Source organism: Macaca mulatta, chromosome 5 (genome assembly GCF_049350105.2).
Source record: "Macaca mulatta isolate MMU2019108-1 chromosome 5, T2T-MMU8v2.0, whole genome shotgun sequence".
Lineage (NCBI taxonomy): Eukaryota > Metazoa > Chordata > Mammalia > Primates > Cercopithecidae > Macaca > Macaca mulatta.
The window spans coordinates 159,358,639-159,374,848 of NC_133410.1; the positions used below are offsets into that span (position 1 = coordinate 159,358,639).

General features: G+C 33.9%; 1 protein-coding gene across 5 annotated transcripts in view; it reads right to left on the reverse strand.

Moving 5' to 3' along the window:
- LRBA (LPS responsive beige-like anchor protein) overlaps positions 1-16,210 on the reverse strand; it is a 766,998-nt gene that overhangs the window by 507,821 nt on the left and 242,967 nt on the right. For all 5 annotated transcript variants that reach the window (XM_028848808.2, XM_028848811.2, XM_028848807.2 and 2 more), the window contains exon 35: positions 8,848-8,912. In XM_028848808.2, coding sequence (XP_028704641.1) covers positions 8,848-8,912 — 65 coding nt within the window. The remainder of the gene's footprint in view (positions 1-8,847; positions 8,913-16,210) is intronic.

A 16,210-nucleotide genomic window follows, 5' to 3' on the forward strand; every position in this document is an offset into this window, starting at 1 on the left:
TGGAATTCAGCAGATTCCTCTGCTGCACAATATCTACCACCTTCTATCTCCTTATAACTGCCTTTGTCTCTTCATTGTCAGTGACATTTCCTTAGCGATTCATAGAAATTCATCCTTTCAGATTCCACTCTGACCACTCTTATTTAACACTGCAATGTCCTCTGTATCCGATTGTACCTATTCTCCCCCTCTCCTTGTTTTAACTTTCTCATATCACTTATCTGCTGAACATACTATCAACTTTTTAATTTCTTTATTGTCTAACTTTACCAATTAAAATAAACCCTATCAGGGCAGGCATGTCTATTCTGACCATTGCTAAATTCCCAGAGCTGAGAATATGGACCAGCACGTGGCCAGTGTGGATTAATATTTGCTGAATAAAGTGAGTGACTCTATTTTCATTTTATTCTTATTTTACTCTTCTCAAAGGTTATGAGAGTTCCTTTATTCACCTATCCCTAATACATATCCATTTTTTCTATAATCATGTTTATTTAATAAACGATCATACTTACATAGAAGCTGTTGTAGTTTTTTAAAATGTATAAGGCTATGAAACATCTACACAAACATAAGCATATTCTACAGGCACGTTATATCCAAGCCATCTTTGCTAAAAGTCATATACATTTGGTCTTGGTAAAAAAAAAAAAAAATGTCAAACAGCAAATCCTATATAGCGAAATATTTAAAGCTCTGAAATCTAGTAGAATTTAGCATTTTTAGGGGGTGAAAAAGCACCATTCAAACGCACCATTTTTTTACATAAATCAGAACAAAACAAACTTTAAAAAGTAGCCACAAATCAGCGTGGTGGCTCATGCCTGTAATCCCATTACTTTGGGAGTCCAAGGTGGGAGGATCACTTGAGCAGGAGTTCAAGACCAGTCTGGGCAACATGGCAAAACTCCAACTCCACAAAAAATACAAAAAAAAAAAAAAATACAAAAAAAAAAAAATACAAAAAAAAAGCTGTGGTGTGGTGGCAGGCACCTGTAGTCCCAGGTATGTGGGAGGCTGAGGTGAAAGGATCATCTGAGCCAGGGAGATCAAGGCTACAGTGAGCCTTGGATATTGCTACTGCACTCTAGCCTGGGCAACAGAGTTGAAACTCCATCTAAAAAAAAAAGTAACCATTGAAAAATCATTTAATTATAAAATCCCATATAAAGTGCACAAAACAAGCCTCTATATTCAAAATCTATTAAAGGAAGTATATTAATGATAAGCTGAAATCAAGCTATAAAATTAAAAATAAAAAATAACCTGAATATGTAAGTACTTTAAACCAAAACATATGAATAAAATAAATAAGAAACATATGCTTATCCTAATTGAGAGAAAATTCTAATCTTCTTTGATAAGCCATTACACTTTCACAAAATGATAAACATTAATTTAAATAATCTAATCTTTAAGAGCATATACTTCATTCTAAATCACCCAGAGAAACTTCTATACCAATACAATTGATTTGAAGGATTGAAGTAAACAGAGATAAAGACATGAGCCCAGGAGTTAAGAGGTTGCAGCCTGGGTGACAGAACAAGACCCTGTCTCAAAAAAAAAAAAAAAAGATAAAGTCTCTGCTCAACTAATCCATTGTTGATCTCTGACTCTACCCCAAAAATAGCATCATTTCCAAACAACTGTTTACAAGATGCAATTAAGCAGAACACAGTGACTCACGCCTGTAATCCTACCAACTTGGGGGACCAAGGTAGGAAGATCACTTGAGCCTGAGTGACAAGGCAGGAACTTATCTCTTAAAACAAACAAAAAAATTATAATAAAAAAATTTAATTGGCGCTTTTCTATAAAGTATCTTCCTACATATATAATTTTAAAACTGAAACCAGAAAAAGCATATGGCTCTTTAAGTAACACTCAAGGATTTCCAAGTGATAATCTCTACCTCAATTCAAATTTTATCTTCCACTGATACAGATGAGAATATATTCTAGCCACACTGTTTACTTATGTGCAATAAATACCTTTGTCTTTTTATCAAAGGATAACCCAGATCTAAAACACAAGTGCTCATGGCCAAACAGGGTCTAAATGAAATGTTTTCTGGCCTCTCTCCCTCTCTCCCTTTTCCCTCTTCACCTTCCCTTCTAGTCATTCTTCTTCTCATTCTGCCAACATTACTGGTAATTATGCTATTTAGAGAAGTAAAGACAAAGGCTGGAGCTGCTAAATGAATGCTCAGAAAGAAGACATGCAACCTAAGCAGATTAATTTTGAAGACAGACCAGTGTATTAGTACTCAAAGCATTATGTCTTTTATGTGGGCTATTCATATATTTGGATACAAGTCTGAGTTACTGCTGTAATAAGCAGACACTGACTGTCCCTAGAGGATGATTAAGCAACATGACCAAAAGTATGTGGGATAATCTGCCCTTTCTGTGCTTTCCAAGGAAGGGAGAAAAAGAAGAGTCACAGCAGCACGTCTAAAAGTAAAGTTGTAGGAGGCTATGAAAGTTCTTAAAATGTGTTTTTATTAAATTAAACACAAAACTACAATTATAGGTTATTTTAATTATTTACATATTTAGCAAATTACAAGATTCAAGATGAGAATTTAGTCTTAAAATTTTTACCAAATATTACACTTTTAAACTAGGTTTCATAGTCTACTACTTCCCTGACTTTTACTATCAAAAATTTAAAAAATTAACCAATAAAACTATGCCTGCTTTTTAATTTAAAATATAAATGAAATAGAAACAATGAGAGAAACTAATAAAAACATTAATAAAACTAGAAACAAGAATGAAAGGAGGCCAGGCACAGTGGCTCATGCCTGTAATCCCAGCACTTTGGGAGGCTGGATGACTTGAGCCCAGGAGTTCAGCACTAGCCTGGGCAACAAGGCAAAACCCCACCTCTATAAGAAAAAAAAAACTAAAAAAGTAGCCAAGTGTGGTGTCCTCAATAGCAGTCCCAGATACTTAGAAGGCTGAGGTGAGAGGATCACTTGAGCCAGGGAGATCGAGGCTAAAGCGAGTCGAGACCGTGCCACTGTACTCTAGCCTGGGCAACAGAGCAAGACCCTATCTTAAAAAAAAAAAAAAAAAAGACAGAAAACTGATAGAGGATTTACACTGATTTTCCAAAATTCTAGAGGTTAAGAACAAAAAGAGCACTACCTAAATACATAAAATATTCATCACTCTCTCTAAGAGACACAAGTCATAAGACAGGAGACCATCAACGAATCATTACAAATTTCACAGAATAATGTCTCAGAGCAGCTGCCTTGATCACAGCTACCTAGAACAACATCAGGAGCTTAAAATGCTCTAAAAAGTATTTGGAGGGATCACAAGTAAGCTGGCAAGAAGAAAGGAGGCAACCTAGCAGCCAGATCTATTTCTGCCAGCAAAATTAACATCAGTACTGAGACACTAAAATTTTTTGCAAGTAATATCACCAAAACCTCCAAGAAAATAAGAATAAAAGGGAAAATAAGAACTTGAAGCCCTTTATTTATCCAAATAAGAAAAAACATACAAGATTCATTGGCAAAGAATTGAGTTGAAAAATATAAGCAACAGTGTTATGGAATTTAATTAAATATATGTTTCAATTCAATTCAATTTCAATTAAATACATTTGTAAGGTGAAGAAAAAAATAAGTAAGATAAAGACAAATCGAATACACAAATAAATCAATTCAGGTCCAATATACATAAACAATGTAACCTACACCACACCTAAATTTGGTATAACACTGAACCCTCAGATTTCATTCAAGAGGGTCAAAGGGAGCAGTAATAACTGTACATTATTTTCTGTTGATGTGGTGCTACAGCATCACAGACTCTAAAAGGTGGCTTTAATATTCTTTAAGTTCTTTAAAACTATTGATTTAAAGAAAGTTGTGCCTTTCAAGAATAAGAAAACTCTTTTAGATCTATCACTTGCATATTTAAAACATAAACGGAGGTGGTGATAATAATGATTCAAGATATCATAAAACACTCATAAACAAAATTATCATTCAGGAATAACAATGTTCTTGCTCATAATATGTGAAAATTTCATTTTTTAACTGAAATCTTTCATTGTAAGTATATGTATTTTTTTTCTCTTTTAAGTCATCAAGGTTGTAACAATTATGTCAGTGATTATCAATTATTCTAGCTCTATAAATTTGTTTAAAATGGAGTGTTGTTTACATAAAAAATACCAATAATTGAACTCAAAATTACCAAAACAATGTATTTAAAAATATCTTATTAAACAAATGTAAGTTAAAGAGACCATCAGCAAATCACTATAAATTTCACAGAATAACATCTCATAGAGCAGCTGTCTTGATCATAGCTACCTAGAAAGCATCAGCAGTTTCTACCAAACAACAATCACTTGTGTCTGAACTTAGTAATTGATTTGCTAATGATACTCTTCAAGTCTGTTAGACCTTATGCTGTAGTCTGTCTATAAAGGTCTTCATGTTATTTACACTAATAAAACATTAATCAAGGGCAAAATTTATAGCAGCTACGCTATAAATGAGGTCAAGCAGGTCAGACTTACATAATAAGAAGAAAAAAGGTTAGTCTTTGCAGTAAAAACGAAAATCCTTATTATTATTCTTCCTGCCCCTGGGATTAAGTCTAGTAGTCAAACACTCCAAACTACTTCACAAACACATCTATTCCTATGAAAACTCATTTAACCTCAAGGCACTAAATATTTATAAAAGGAAAGCCAAATCCACTGATTTACAAAAATAACCCACTAAAATTTTCCCTTAAAATATATTCTACACTGTAAATAAAGAGAGAATGAAAATTTCCAATTTTACCTCCACTATTTTACTAATCACTCTTAGCTTCCACCACTGTTTATTTCAAACACTTAAAAGATAAAGGCTGAGTGTTCTCTATAGGCTAAGCAGTGAAATAAAGAAAAGAGTTTCTAACTATGGGAGGCTAAAAAATCTAAACAGAATAAGAAAAGCAAAGGCAAAAAGTCAGAGAAAGGGTACTATGAAAACGGTAACAGATGATATAAAAATAAATTTTTCAAACAACTGTTTCAACAAATTTTCAGAAATAGCAATAGCCAGAGTATTAGCATTTGTGCCAGTACCTTCAAGTCTCAGTTCCCACAGAATAACACAGGTCCAACAGACACCTGTATATGCAGTAAAGTGTGTTACAAGAGAGGAACTCTGAGCTTATGGCACTTGAATCTTTTGTGATGGCCAGTAGGTCTGTTGGTCTTTGGCTCAGAGAGAGACGTTATTATACTAGACAGTAAATGATCTTGCTTTGTTCCAAATGGAGACACTATTTCTATATTCCGAAGATGTCTGATATATAAAGATCTTTGAATGGTAATGCAAAACAAAGGCATTTGGTATCTCTACTTACAAGGCCAAAAATCTTAAGAGTGATGCCTGGCTTTAAACCCACATCCAAGCCATTAGGATATCCTGTCAGGTCTTATCTTCAAAATAGGTTCACAATCCTACTACTTCTTACCTCCTCTACTGCTAGCAACCTTGTCCCAGTCACCATCATGTTTAACCAGAATTACTACAATAGCCCCCTAATTGATCTCTTTGTTTTTTGTTGTTGTTGTTGATTTGTTTGTTTGTTTTTGAGACAAGGTCTCATTCTACTGCCCAGGATGGAGTGAAGTGACGTGAACACAGCTCACTGCAGCCTCGACCTCCTGGGCTCAAGTGATCTTCCTGCCTCACCCTCCCATGTAGCTGGGATCACAGGTGCACGCCACCACACCCAACTAATCCTTTTTATTTTCTGTAGAGACAGGGTCTCACTATGTTGCCCAGGCTGGTCTCGAACTCTCGGGCTCAAGAGATCCTCCCGCCTCGGCCTCTCAAAGTGCTGGAACTAGACATAAGCCACTGCTTCTGGCTGATCTCTTCACTTTTATCCTTAAATTCCTATATGCATCAGTCATAGTAATTCTTTGTCCCCCAAAGCAGGGTCTTGCTCTATCTCCCAGGCTATATTGTAGTAGCATGATCACAGCTCATTGCAGCCTCGTCCTCCTAGACCCAAGGGATCCTCCCACCTGACAGCTTTCCAAGTAGCTGGTGCTACAGGCCCCTGCCACCATACCAGGTTAATTGTTTGCTTTTTTTGTAGACAGAGTTTCACCATGTTGCCCAGGCTGGTTTTGAACTCCTGGGCTCTAGCAAGTCACCCACCTCAGCCTCCCAAAGTGCTGGGATTACAGGTCTGAGCCACTGCACCCATCCCAGAGTGATCTTTTTAATTCATAAGGGAGACTGTCTTCCTCTTCTCAAAATCGTGCAATGGCTGTCGTTTCCCACAGAATAAATTATAAAGCCTCTACACAAAATCTTGCCCTATGTTATATCTCTGACCTTACTTCCTATTTCATTCTACTTTAATCACTCTTTTCTTGCTATATTGGCCTCATTCCTCAAATACACTACAGAGGCTCTCACTTGTACACTGGCTGTTCCCTATGCTTTTCCATACATGGCCCTTTAACTGACTCCCTGTGTTCTTCAAGTGCTTGCTCCAATGTTACTTTCTCAATGAGTCCTAATCCTGCCACTCTATTTTAACTACAAACCATACCAACCTTTTCTACTTCCTTCAAAAATTTAATTCCCCTCATCTGCTCCATATTTTCTTTTCTCATAGTACTGACCATCATTCACATATTATATAATCTATTTATTTTTTTATTGTTCATAATCTGTCAATGCCTACTTGAATACACAATCCACACACAAAAAAAAGAATCTTTATCTATTTTGTTTATTGCACTGTATCCTCAGTAGCAATAATAATTCCTGGGACATAATATATAATAAATGGATGAGGAATTGAAGCTAAAAAACCAAAAGCACTTGCCAAGTATCAAAGCTGAAACCTGAACCCAGGCCTATCTTCAAAGCCAATGCTCTTAATCATAAGTCTATGTTGCCTCACCTATTAAATGTAACAGTAACATACATAAGTAAGGGTAGTTACATTTAGTAAAGTCTACAATGATCAAAATCACCTCATATAAATTTTTCTTTAAAAAAGCCCAGGAATTACACTTCAATAAACACTAAAAATTATAAAAAATCTGCTCATGGGTGTTTTGCATTAAGCAGAACATTTGTATATTTAATCAACTGCTTCAGTTACCTCTTTTTCTGTATATAAACTTCAATATCATCCAATACCTTAGTGTTGAAATCAGCCAAAAGCTATTTTTCAATAACTATACACTTTGAAATGTTTACTAAAAGGAAGAGTAAAGAATTAGTCATTATTTTATTCATTGCCCTATGAATTAGTAATCACTGCTATAAATCTATATCAGTTTTTATTGATCACCTACTACTTGCCACACTCTACATGAAAATGTAGCTCTATCTTTCATATAGATCACTGTAGTAACCTTGCTACTGTTGTTCATTTCAATCAGGTCTTCCCTCCTTCAACCTATCCTAAATAATTCTGCCAGTTAATCTTTCCAAGCCCCAAATATCACAATGACTTCTTTTGTTTGAAATCTTCCAAGGTTTCCCACTCTCTTGAGGAATCTAGATGTCCAATTCCAACACCACCTCTCCAACACACACACACACACACACACACACACACACACAAACACACACGCACACAAATATCCTATATACCTTCCCACATTACAATGCCTTCAGATATTCTGTTACCTGTGTTTGAAACATTTTTCACACAAATGTCCTCCAATTTTTCCATAACCTCCAATTTTCTAATGTTTACATGACAAATCATACTGATCCTTGAAATGCCTCTCAAGAATCATGTTTCCTGGTTAAGTTTTAAGCACCCTGTACTTACATATTTCCATCACAGAATTCAGCATTAAGTATTATAATTGCAGGTTACTAGTCTGTGAGCACCTGTAATTATTTCTGAGGGAAAGGATTTTAGTAGTATTTAAAATCAAATAAAGTTACGAATACTCTTTTCTCCCTTTTCCATAACATTTATGAGAGATAGAGAGCAAGCTTTGATTCCTACACGCAAGTTCAAATAGTTACCAAAGGACTGATAGGGTCAATTTTCCAACAACATTACCCAAAACACTAATCGAACACTGCTGAAACAGTAAGTTTGTTCAGAATACTATCTCAAAGGGGAGTCAGTAGCATCTTTTAATCTATACTCTGGGTCTTCAGTTCCATTAATGCAAAATCAGCTACTACAAATCAGACAAAAAGTGATCCACTTAATCATTTCCTCAATTTCTTTTTACCTTTTAATTCTTTCACTCTTTTACATTTGTTTTCTCCCTTTTATCTCTCTTTTCATCTCTGCACTTTCTTCCCTTCTTTTACCCACCACTGAATTTTCATTCCTTGAATTCTTCTGTTTCTGCTCTTTAAGTGGAAAACATACCTACTTATTTCGTCTATCACCTTTCTCATCACATCACATTTCGAAACCTGTTCCCTCTCCCCTTACAGTCAGCCTGTGATATAAGAAAGATAATATAGACATCTAATTCTAATTATTGGCTCTATACACATAAAAGAACTTGATAGGAAGTCCAAATAAGTATAGCTTTTCCTTATACCTGCAAATAGAATTATTAGTTTACTTTTCCCAAACTCAGCCACACATATTGAAAAATAAAAATCAGAACTGTATCAGTAAGCATGTCTCTAAAGAAAATTATTAAATGGTTAAATATTAACAAATACATAATAATTGATATATCAGAGCTCCATTACATTACTGACTGAACAAATAGTAAATACAGAACCCAAAAATATCAATGCCTATGGGAAAAACACAAGATTTTAAAGAAAAATACAAAATGAATTAAAATAAAATAGATTACCTTCCTTCATTGACAAGTTCGATAAAAGCAAGGCCTGCGTTCTTCTGAATAGAATTTTGCCACTCCTATTAAAAAAAAAAAAAGGCAAAAATAGCTGAAGAAATGTCACTCAGTAGGTTATTTTAAAACAATAATAATGAAAAATATCACCCATATCAATTTCATACCTAACTCTTAAAAGTTATTTTAAAACATATGAATAGGTGATACTGACACTAAACAAGCTAGCAACAATTTGATTCTATGTAAATTAAATGAGCCTATCTATATTTATCTTGCCCTTTTCGTTCTGTAACACGATATACTAATTTATCTAAAATAGTTGGGAGTTGGGAAAGAAGGTAACAAAGAAAACCAAGGACAAATAGATGTTTTTGTTGTGGCTTTGTTTTCTGATTTTTTTAAAAGATGTATTATCCAAAATGAAGAGAAGAAACAATTAAATAGTTCAATAACCCTAATAAAAACAGCATAGTTCACCATAAAAATTGATGACTAGCGATTGAAAATAAGATTAGAAAAATCAGTGAATTGAGCTAAACCAGTTTTGAGTTAGAAAACTATAATTCATTACCCTATGAATTAGTAATATCTGGTATAAATCTACTAACTATATTTTTGATCCATTTGAAACATATCCATTAAACTTTATCCACTAAAAAGCAATCCATTAAAAAGCCTAGGAATGAAATCAATCAATAGAGTATGTACAAATGAATATTTTAATCCTTATAACAAAATACATACATAATAAGCATTAATACAATAAGGAAAGGCCTACATGAATTGAAATATACCTACATTTGAAAAATGCCAGTAAATGCACTTGTGTGTGTGTGTGTGCATGTGTGTGCGTGTATGTATGTGTGCCTACATAAACACACACACAGAGTTTTTTTTTAAAGAACTGGAAATACATACATAATCTTCCTATTTTTTAATATTTAAGGAACTCTTTGTATTCTAACTACATAATATCTCTCAACTAATCTTTCTTTGTCCTTTCATAAAACCCAAATCAAAAGGCCATGTCTGGCTACTTATCACTGCTCACCAGAAAACCATATTCATATTTTCTGAGTGTAATAACTCCAAGACTTTGAAATTCCAGGCAATTTCGCCCTAATGTCTATTCTGTTCCACTCCAAATTCTTTTCTTTTTCAGTCTCATCCTTTCTCTTCTACATTCTCTTTTCTATGTCCACTTTTGTACTACCTTCTTTTGTGTTTTGAAAAACTCAAGGTGGTTCTTGAGATTAAAACAATCACACGACATGATTTTGTCAAAGAATTATATTTTATGAACAGTGTTAGCATAACTGTGCTAACAGAACATATACAGTAGAATAAAAATTAAATAGAAAATCAGTAAGACATTGGAGGATAGTCACTGTCTAGAACCAGCAGAGAAGAAAAGGTAATGTATTCTTGAGGAATGAACAAGAAACAAAGTCATAAAATCCATGTTCTTATTCTGATACTAACAAAATATATCCTTAGGCAGATTATGCTACATCTGCAGGTCTTAGATATTCTCTTTTAAAAGTTTAATCTAGGTATAATTTTTATTACTCTAAAATGTACTAACATTTAGAAATTCATGACTTGTAATTGTATAATATATGCTCTCTGAAAATTCATATTGAATTCATATTTTACCAAAACTGTAAAACAGATATTAATTTATTCCAATGAGGAAAAAACAAACCAATATAAAACAGAAATATGAATTTAATTTAAAACCATTTTCTTTCCATCAAAATAAAATGAAGACAAGTTGTCCAAAGGGATGCAATCAAATTCCACAAGACCATTTTCTTGAGAGAAGGGCAAGTGCCACAACTTCCTCTCTTCTCAAAAGGTAGGAAAATGATTTAAAAAAGCAGAAACCTCCAATTTTTTTTTTTTTTTTTTTTTGGTACAGAGGGTCCCACACCTAACTTCCCAAGCACAGCATAGAGAGATAATAAGACTCAAAGACTTACCCTAAATTTAGTAATGCACAAGAACAGTAGAACAGAAACAAATTTAAAGACAGATGGACCTCAACTAGGAAGATTCAAAAAATTATCACAGAAGGATGCAGAAGCAGCTTAGGATTTAAGAAGATGAAGAGAACGTAACTGTGACCTTTGTGGATAGGTAGCAAGTGATCAGCAAGAAGTATGATGCCTCAAGAGATGCCACAGCCAAACAACACAAGCATATGTTCACTCCTCAGCTCTTATACCTAACATAATATTCTTGGAAACCCAACTAGAAATTTAACATAATACAAGAATAGGAAGGAAGGTGAGACCTCAAGTTGAGTGAGTTTTCATTTACATCATTTAACTTACAGAAAATTTCAAAATAGAAACTTAAAGAAGAAAATGAAAAAAAAATTACTTTTCTTGCTAGAAAAAAAGAAGCCAGTAATTACAAAGGAACTAAAATTCTATACATAAATCTTTAGTCATTTTACTTTTATAAGTATCCACTGTCAGGAAAAAAGTCAAGAATGTCCCCTCTCACCACTATCTTTCAACATCATTCTGGAAGTCTTGGCTAATGCAGTGAGACCAAAAAAAGGATAAAAATTGAAAAAGAAGAAATAAAATAGTCTTTGCTGATGACATGATCATCTATATAGAAAATCTTAAATAATCTACAAAAAAATCCCGGAATAAGCAATAAATAGCAAAGTTGCAGGATACAAGGTTAATATACAAAGTCAACCACTTTCCTATGTATCAGTAATAACAAGTCACAGACTGGGATAAAATCATTTGTAACAGACATCCGATAAAGAATTGTTGTGCAAAATATACAAAGAACTCTTAAAAGTCAACAAAAACAAACAATAATATTAAACAATGGGCCAAAGACTTTGACACTTTGACACCAAGGAAGATATACAAATGGCAAATAAGCATATGAAAGATTCTCCACTTGTCATCGGGGAAAAGACTAGATACCATTAGACACCTGTTAGAATGGCCAAAATCCAGTACACTGACATCACCTAATGCAAGGATGTGGTACAAGAATAAATGAAATCTCAGTCTTTGCTGGTGGGAATGCAAAATGATACAGTCTCATTGAAAGACAGTTTGGTGGTTCCTAACAAAACTGAACCTACTCTTACCATAAGATCCAGCAATTTCACTTTTTAGTGTTTAACCAAGGGAGTTGAAAACTTATGACCACTTTAGAAATTTGTACATGGAGATTTATAGCAGCTTTATTCATAAATGCCAAAACTTAGAAGCAAACAAAATGTCATTCAGAAGGTGAATGGACAAATAAATTGTGGTACAACCAGACAATGGAATATCATTCAGTGCTTTTAAAAAAAAAAAAAAAAAGAGCTTTCAAGCCATGAAAGGATATTACTAAGAGAAAGAAACTAACATGAAAAGGTTACATATTGTATGATTCCTACTATACAACATTTTGGAAAAGGCAAAACTATGGAGAAATGTAAAAAGATCCGTGTTTACAGGGGTTAGTGGGAATGGAGGGGAGCACAAAGGATTTTTAGGGCAGTAAAACTACTCTGTATGAAACTATGATGATGAAGACACACCATTATGCATTTGTCTAAACTCACAGAATGCAGAACACCACAGTGAACCCTAATGTAAACTATGGACTTTGAATGATAATATGTCAATGTAGGTTCATTGACTATAACACACATACCAGTCTGGTGAAGAATGTTGACAAGAGAGAAGGCTATGTGTGTGTAGGGGAAAGAGGAACGTGGGAAATCTCTAACTTTTGCTCAATTTTGCTGTGAACCTACAACTGCTCTAAAAAGTAAAGTCTTTTAAAAATTAGTAATAAAAAAGTATTTACTAGTACTATTTTTCTCAAATCCATTTGGTCTGATCCAAAATTCCATTGGGAAAGGATTTTTGTTACATAATTCAGACAAAACTCAAAACTACACATGGATGAAATAGGTAACAGCAGGAAGACTCATACATTAAGTAGGCAGGTAAAGGGTAAACATCATTTAGATTTTCATCATATACAGAAACTTTTACTTACATTGTCAAATCAGAAATTGTGCCATTTAGATTTCACAAAGATTTTACGTAGTATCATTGAGGTTAGACTGAAAACGAGTTTAAAGTTAGTATAACTATCAAAACTTAACCACACTAAAAATTTTAGAACCTAAACTTATCTTGGTATGTCACATGAAATACTTCTTTTCAATTAAAAACAAATTAGACATGAAGGTACATATATAATTGAAGAAGTTCAGTGTTTTATGGAGGCTCGGAAACTCAAATTTATTACTAGTAATACATTATGCTTCTGGTTTTCTTGAGGATCATCTATAAACCCATATTTGTTAACCTTCAGTAATTATTACATAATAACCTGAAATAAAATGTTCTCATTAATTTTTTAAAATTGGCTAAAATTAGGAATAAAATGAAAATACAAATCTTACACTTTTGGTTATTGTTAAAAATTATCACAAATCTCAGGAATATCTTTATGTTTTCATTTCTCTATAATACAGTCCTAATTACTAATTATTACCATTTAATACCAAATGCCAGATATACAAATGCATACTAAAAAGAATAACCTACATAAAAAGAATCTGAAGTCCATGAGAATATTTTTTCAATTTGTTTATAATCCAGGTGTAAGTCAAAGCCAACAAGTTTTCTCCATAATAAAACATTCTCTAGAGTAATTCACAGAAGTTGCCAAAACTAAAAAGAATATTCATGAACTATGCTATCCTAAACCATTTTTCTCCACTTCAGAAACAATCATCAAGGAAGGTGTTAGGCTAAACAATTTCATAAACCACAGTTCAATATAACCCTTAGTGAGTTTTAATAGTTAAAAGAAAAGCTTAATGGTCATCATCTTTCATGATCATTTCAATATTTCATCACAGTACTTACAATTATATAGTGATGCAAAATGCATAGTACATTTAAAGGTCTTGGTTATCCTTTTCCCAGAGGTACTGATGAAAAACACGTTAAAAGCCTCAAATCCAACCACTAATGCAACTAAGTAATTTCAAAACACATTTCAGCACTTTGGAGAGGAAGAACTCAAAACAAAACAACAGAGTCAATAATTTCATACCTGTTCCTAAGCTGTATTTAATTGACTATCACTTCCTAAGGCCGTAATTGTTGACTAGTCAATTTTTACTAAAATATACTCTTAGCTTACTGATGCTTTTAAGTCACACAACAAAAACAATGAAGATAATACATATTAGTGAAATCTACTACACAGATCTCCACCAAATGTCAAAACTGTATTCTTGGTGGTAATAGTTAGTTAGGGGGACAAAAGACTTCATTAACCTAACGTTGTCTATTCTTCCCTATCCTCAACAAATAAATATAGAGAAAAAAGATACCAATTAATGTGCTATGCATTTATTTAAATTATTGTAATAAAATTCTAATTTCTTTAGACATGATCCTGAGTTTTCTATAAATTCAATAATCTTCTAGAACATATTTTAGTAACGAACACACTAAATAAATTTATCTCCATTTTAAAAGTAATTCCCAAATATTAGTATGTTCTAAAGCAGAAAAAAATCAGGTCACAGATTTAAAAGATTACATATAATCTACTCTGCTATCATTTTATTTTGTCAAGCAATTAATACTGAATAACGTTAAATGCAGTAGCAATTGATTCTGGCAGGCAGATCTGTAACATAACGTTTAGTATGAAAAAAATTTTTTTGGCCAGGCATGGTGGTTCATGCCTGTAATCCCAGTACTTTGGGAAGCCAAGGTGAGTGGACCACGAGGTCAGGAGTTCAAGACCAACCTGGCCAACATGGTGAAACCCCATCTCTACTTAAAAACACAAAAATTAGCTGGGTGTGGTAATGCACGCCTGTAATCACAGCTACTCAGGAGGCTGAGGCAGAAGAATCACTTGAACCTGGGAGGCAGAGGTTGCAGTGAGCCAAGATCACACCACTGCACTACAGCCTAGGCAACAGAACGAGACTTTGTCTCAAAAAAAAAAATTTTTTTTCTTTTAAGAGAGGTAGATAATGAGTGACTTCAGGTTAAACATAGTAAATCTGAGAATAAAGAGGAAGCAACAGTATATGAGATACATCAAGAAATTTATTTTACAACCTGGAAACACATGAGTTAGTAGTAATAAATGCGCTTAGAGGACCAAAGAAAACAAACCTCTACACAACAAAGTAGAGGAATCAACATGAGAAAGGAAATCAACGCTTGTCACAAAACTCCAGAAAAGCTAGGAATTGAAGGCACTGAGTACATATGAAGGTGGCTGAGGCTAAGAGCTGTAAGTTGGTATAAAAAAAAAGTTAGAATCCCAAATCTTCTTCCAATGCCGTGTAGCCATCCTACCATGGTAAACATTGGAAGTCAATTTTCCAGAAAAGTTATAATTAAGGAAATTATTTTTAAAAGCTATAATGAAAAAGACAAGATAAATTGAAAGTATACATACTGGACTATGACACTCTGAGTGATACCTGAAAACTTTTCTGAGAAAACTGAGAAGCTAGAATAAAAGGTAAGGCTCTACGAATGACAAAGGGAACTCATGCATCACTGGTGGACAACTCATACCCAGACATACAGATTTTCTCTGTGTTATGTTTAGGAATGAGCAAATTGCCAAAGTTAACCAGACATTTGAGGAAACCCTCTTCTGTGATGACAGACACCAAAGCAAACAAGCAGGGGAGAAAAAAAAAACTCATAGAAAACAGACAATATTGTTAAGAGGATGAAGAAAAGAAAATTAAAATACAATTAAATATCACAGGAAAATTTTTTTTAATTTCATCTAAAATAACAAGATAGAGATTTTGTTTTATCAAGCGCTATCTCTTTTTTTTTCTTTTCTTTTTTCTGAGACAGAGTCTCATTCTGTTACCCAGGCTGGAGTGCAGAGGCGTGATCTCGGCTCACTGCAACCTCTGCCTCCGGGTTCAAGCGATTCTCCTGCCTCAGCTTCCCGAGTAGCTGGGACTACAGATGCGCATCACCATGCCCGGCTATTTTTTTTATTATAATTATTTTTAGTAGAGATGGGTTTTCACCATGTTGGCCAGGCTGGTCTCGAACTCCTGACCTGAGGTGATCCACCCACCTTGGCCTCCCAAACTGCTGGGATTACAGGAGTGAGCCACCACGCCCGGTATATCAAATGCTATTTCTATGCCCCATTATCAATCAGGATTCTTCAGAGAAACAGAATGAAAGGGGAGAGAGAGAGACAGAGAGATAAAGAGAGAGAGACAGAGAGAGAGAGAGAAGAGAAGAGAAGAGAAGAGAAGAGAAGAGAAGAGAAGAGAAGAGAAGAGAAGAGATTTATTATAAGGAAT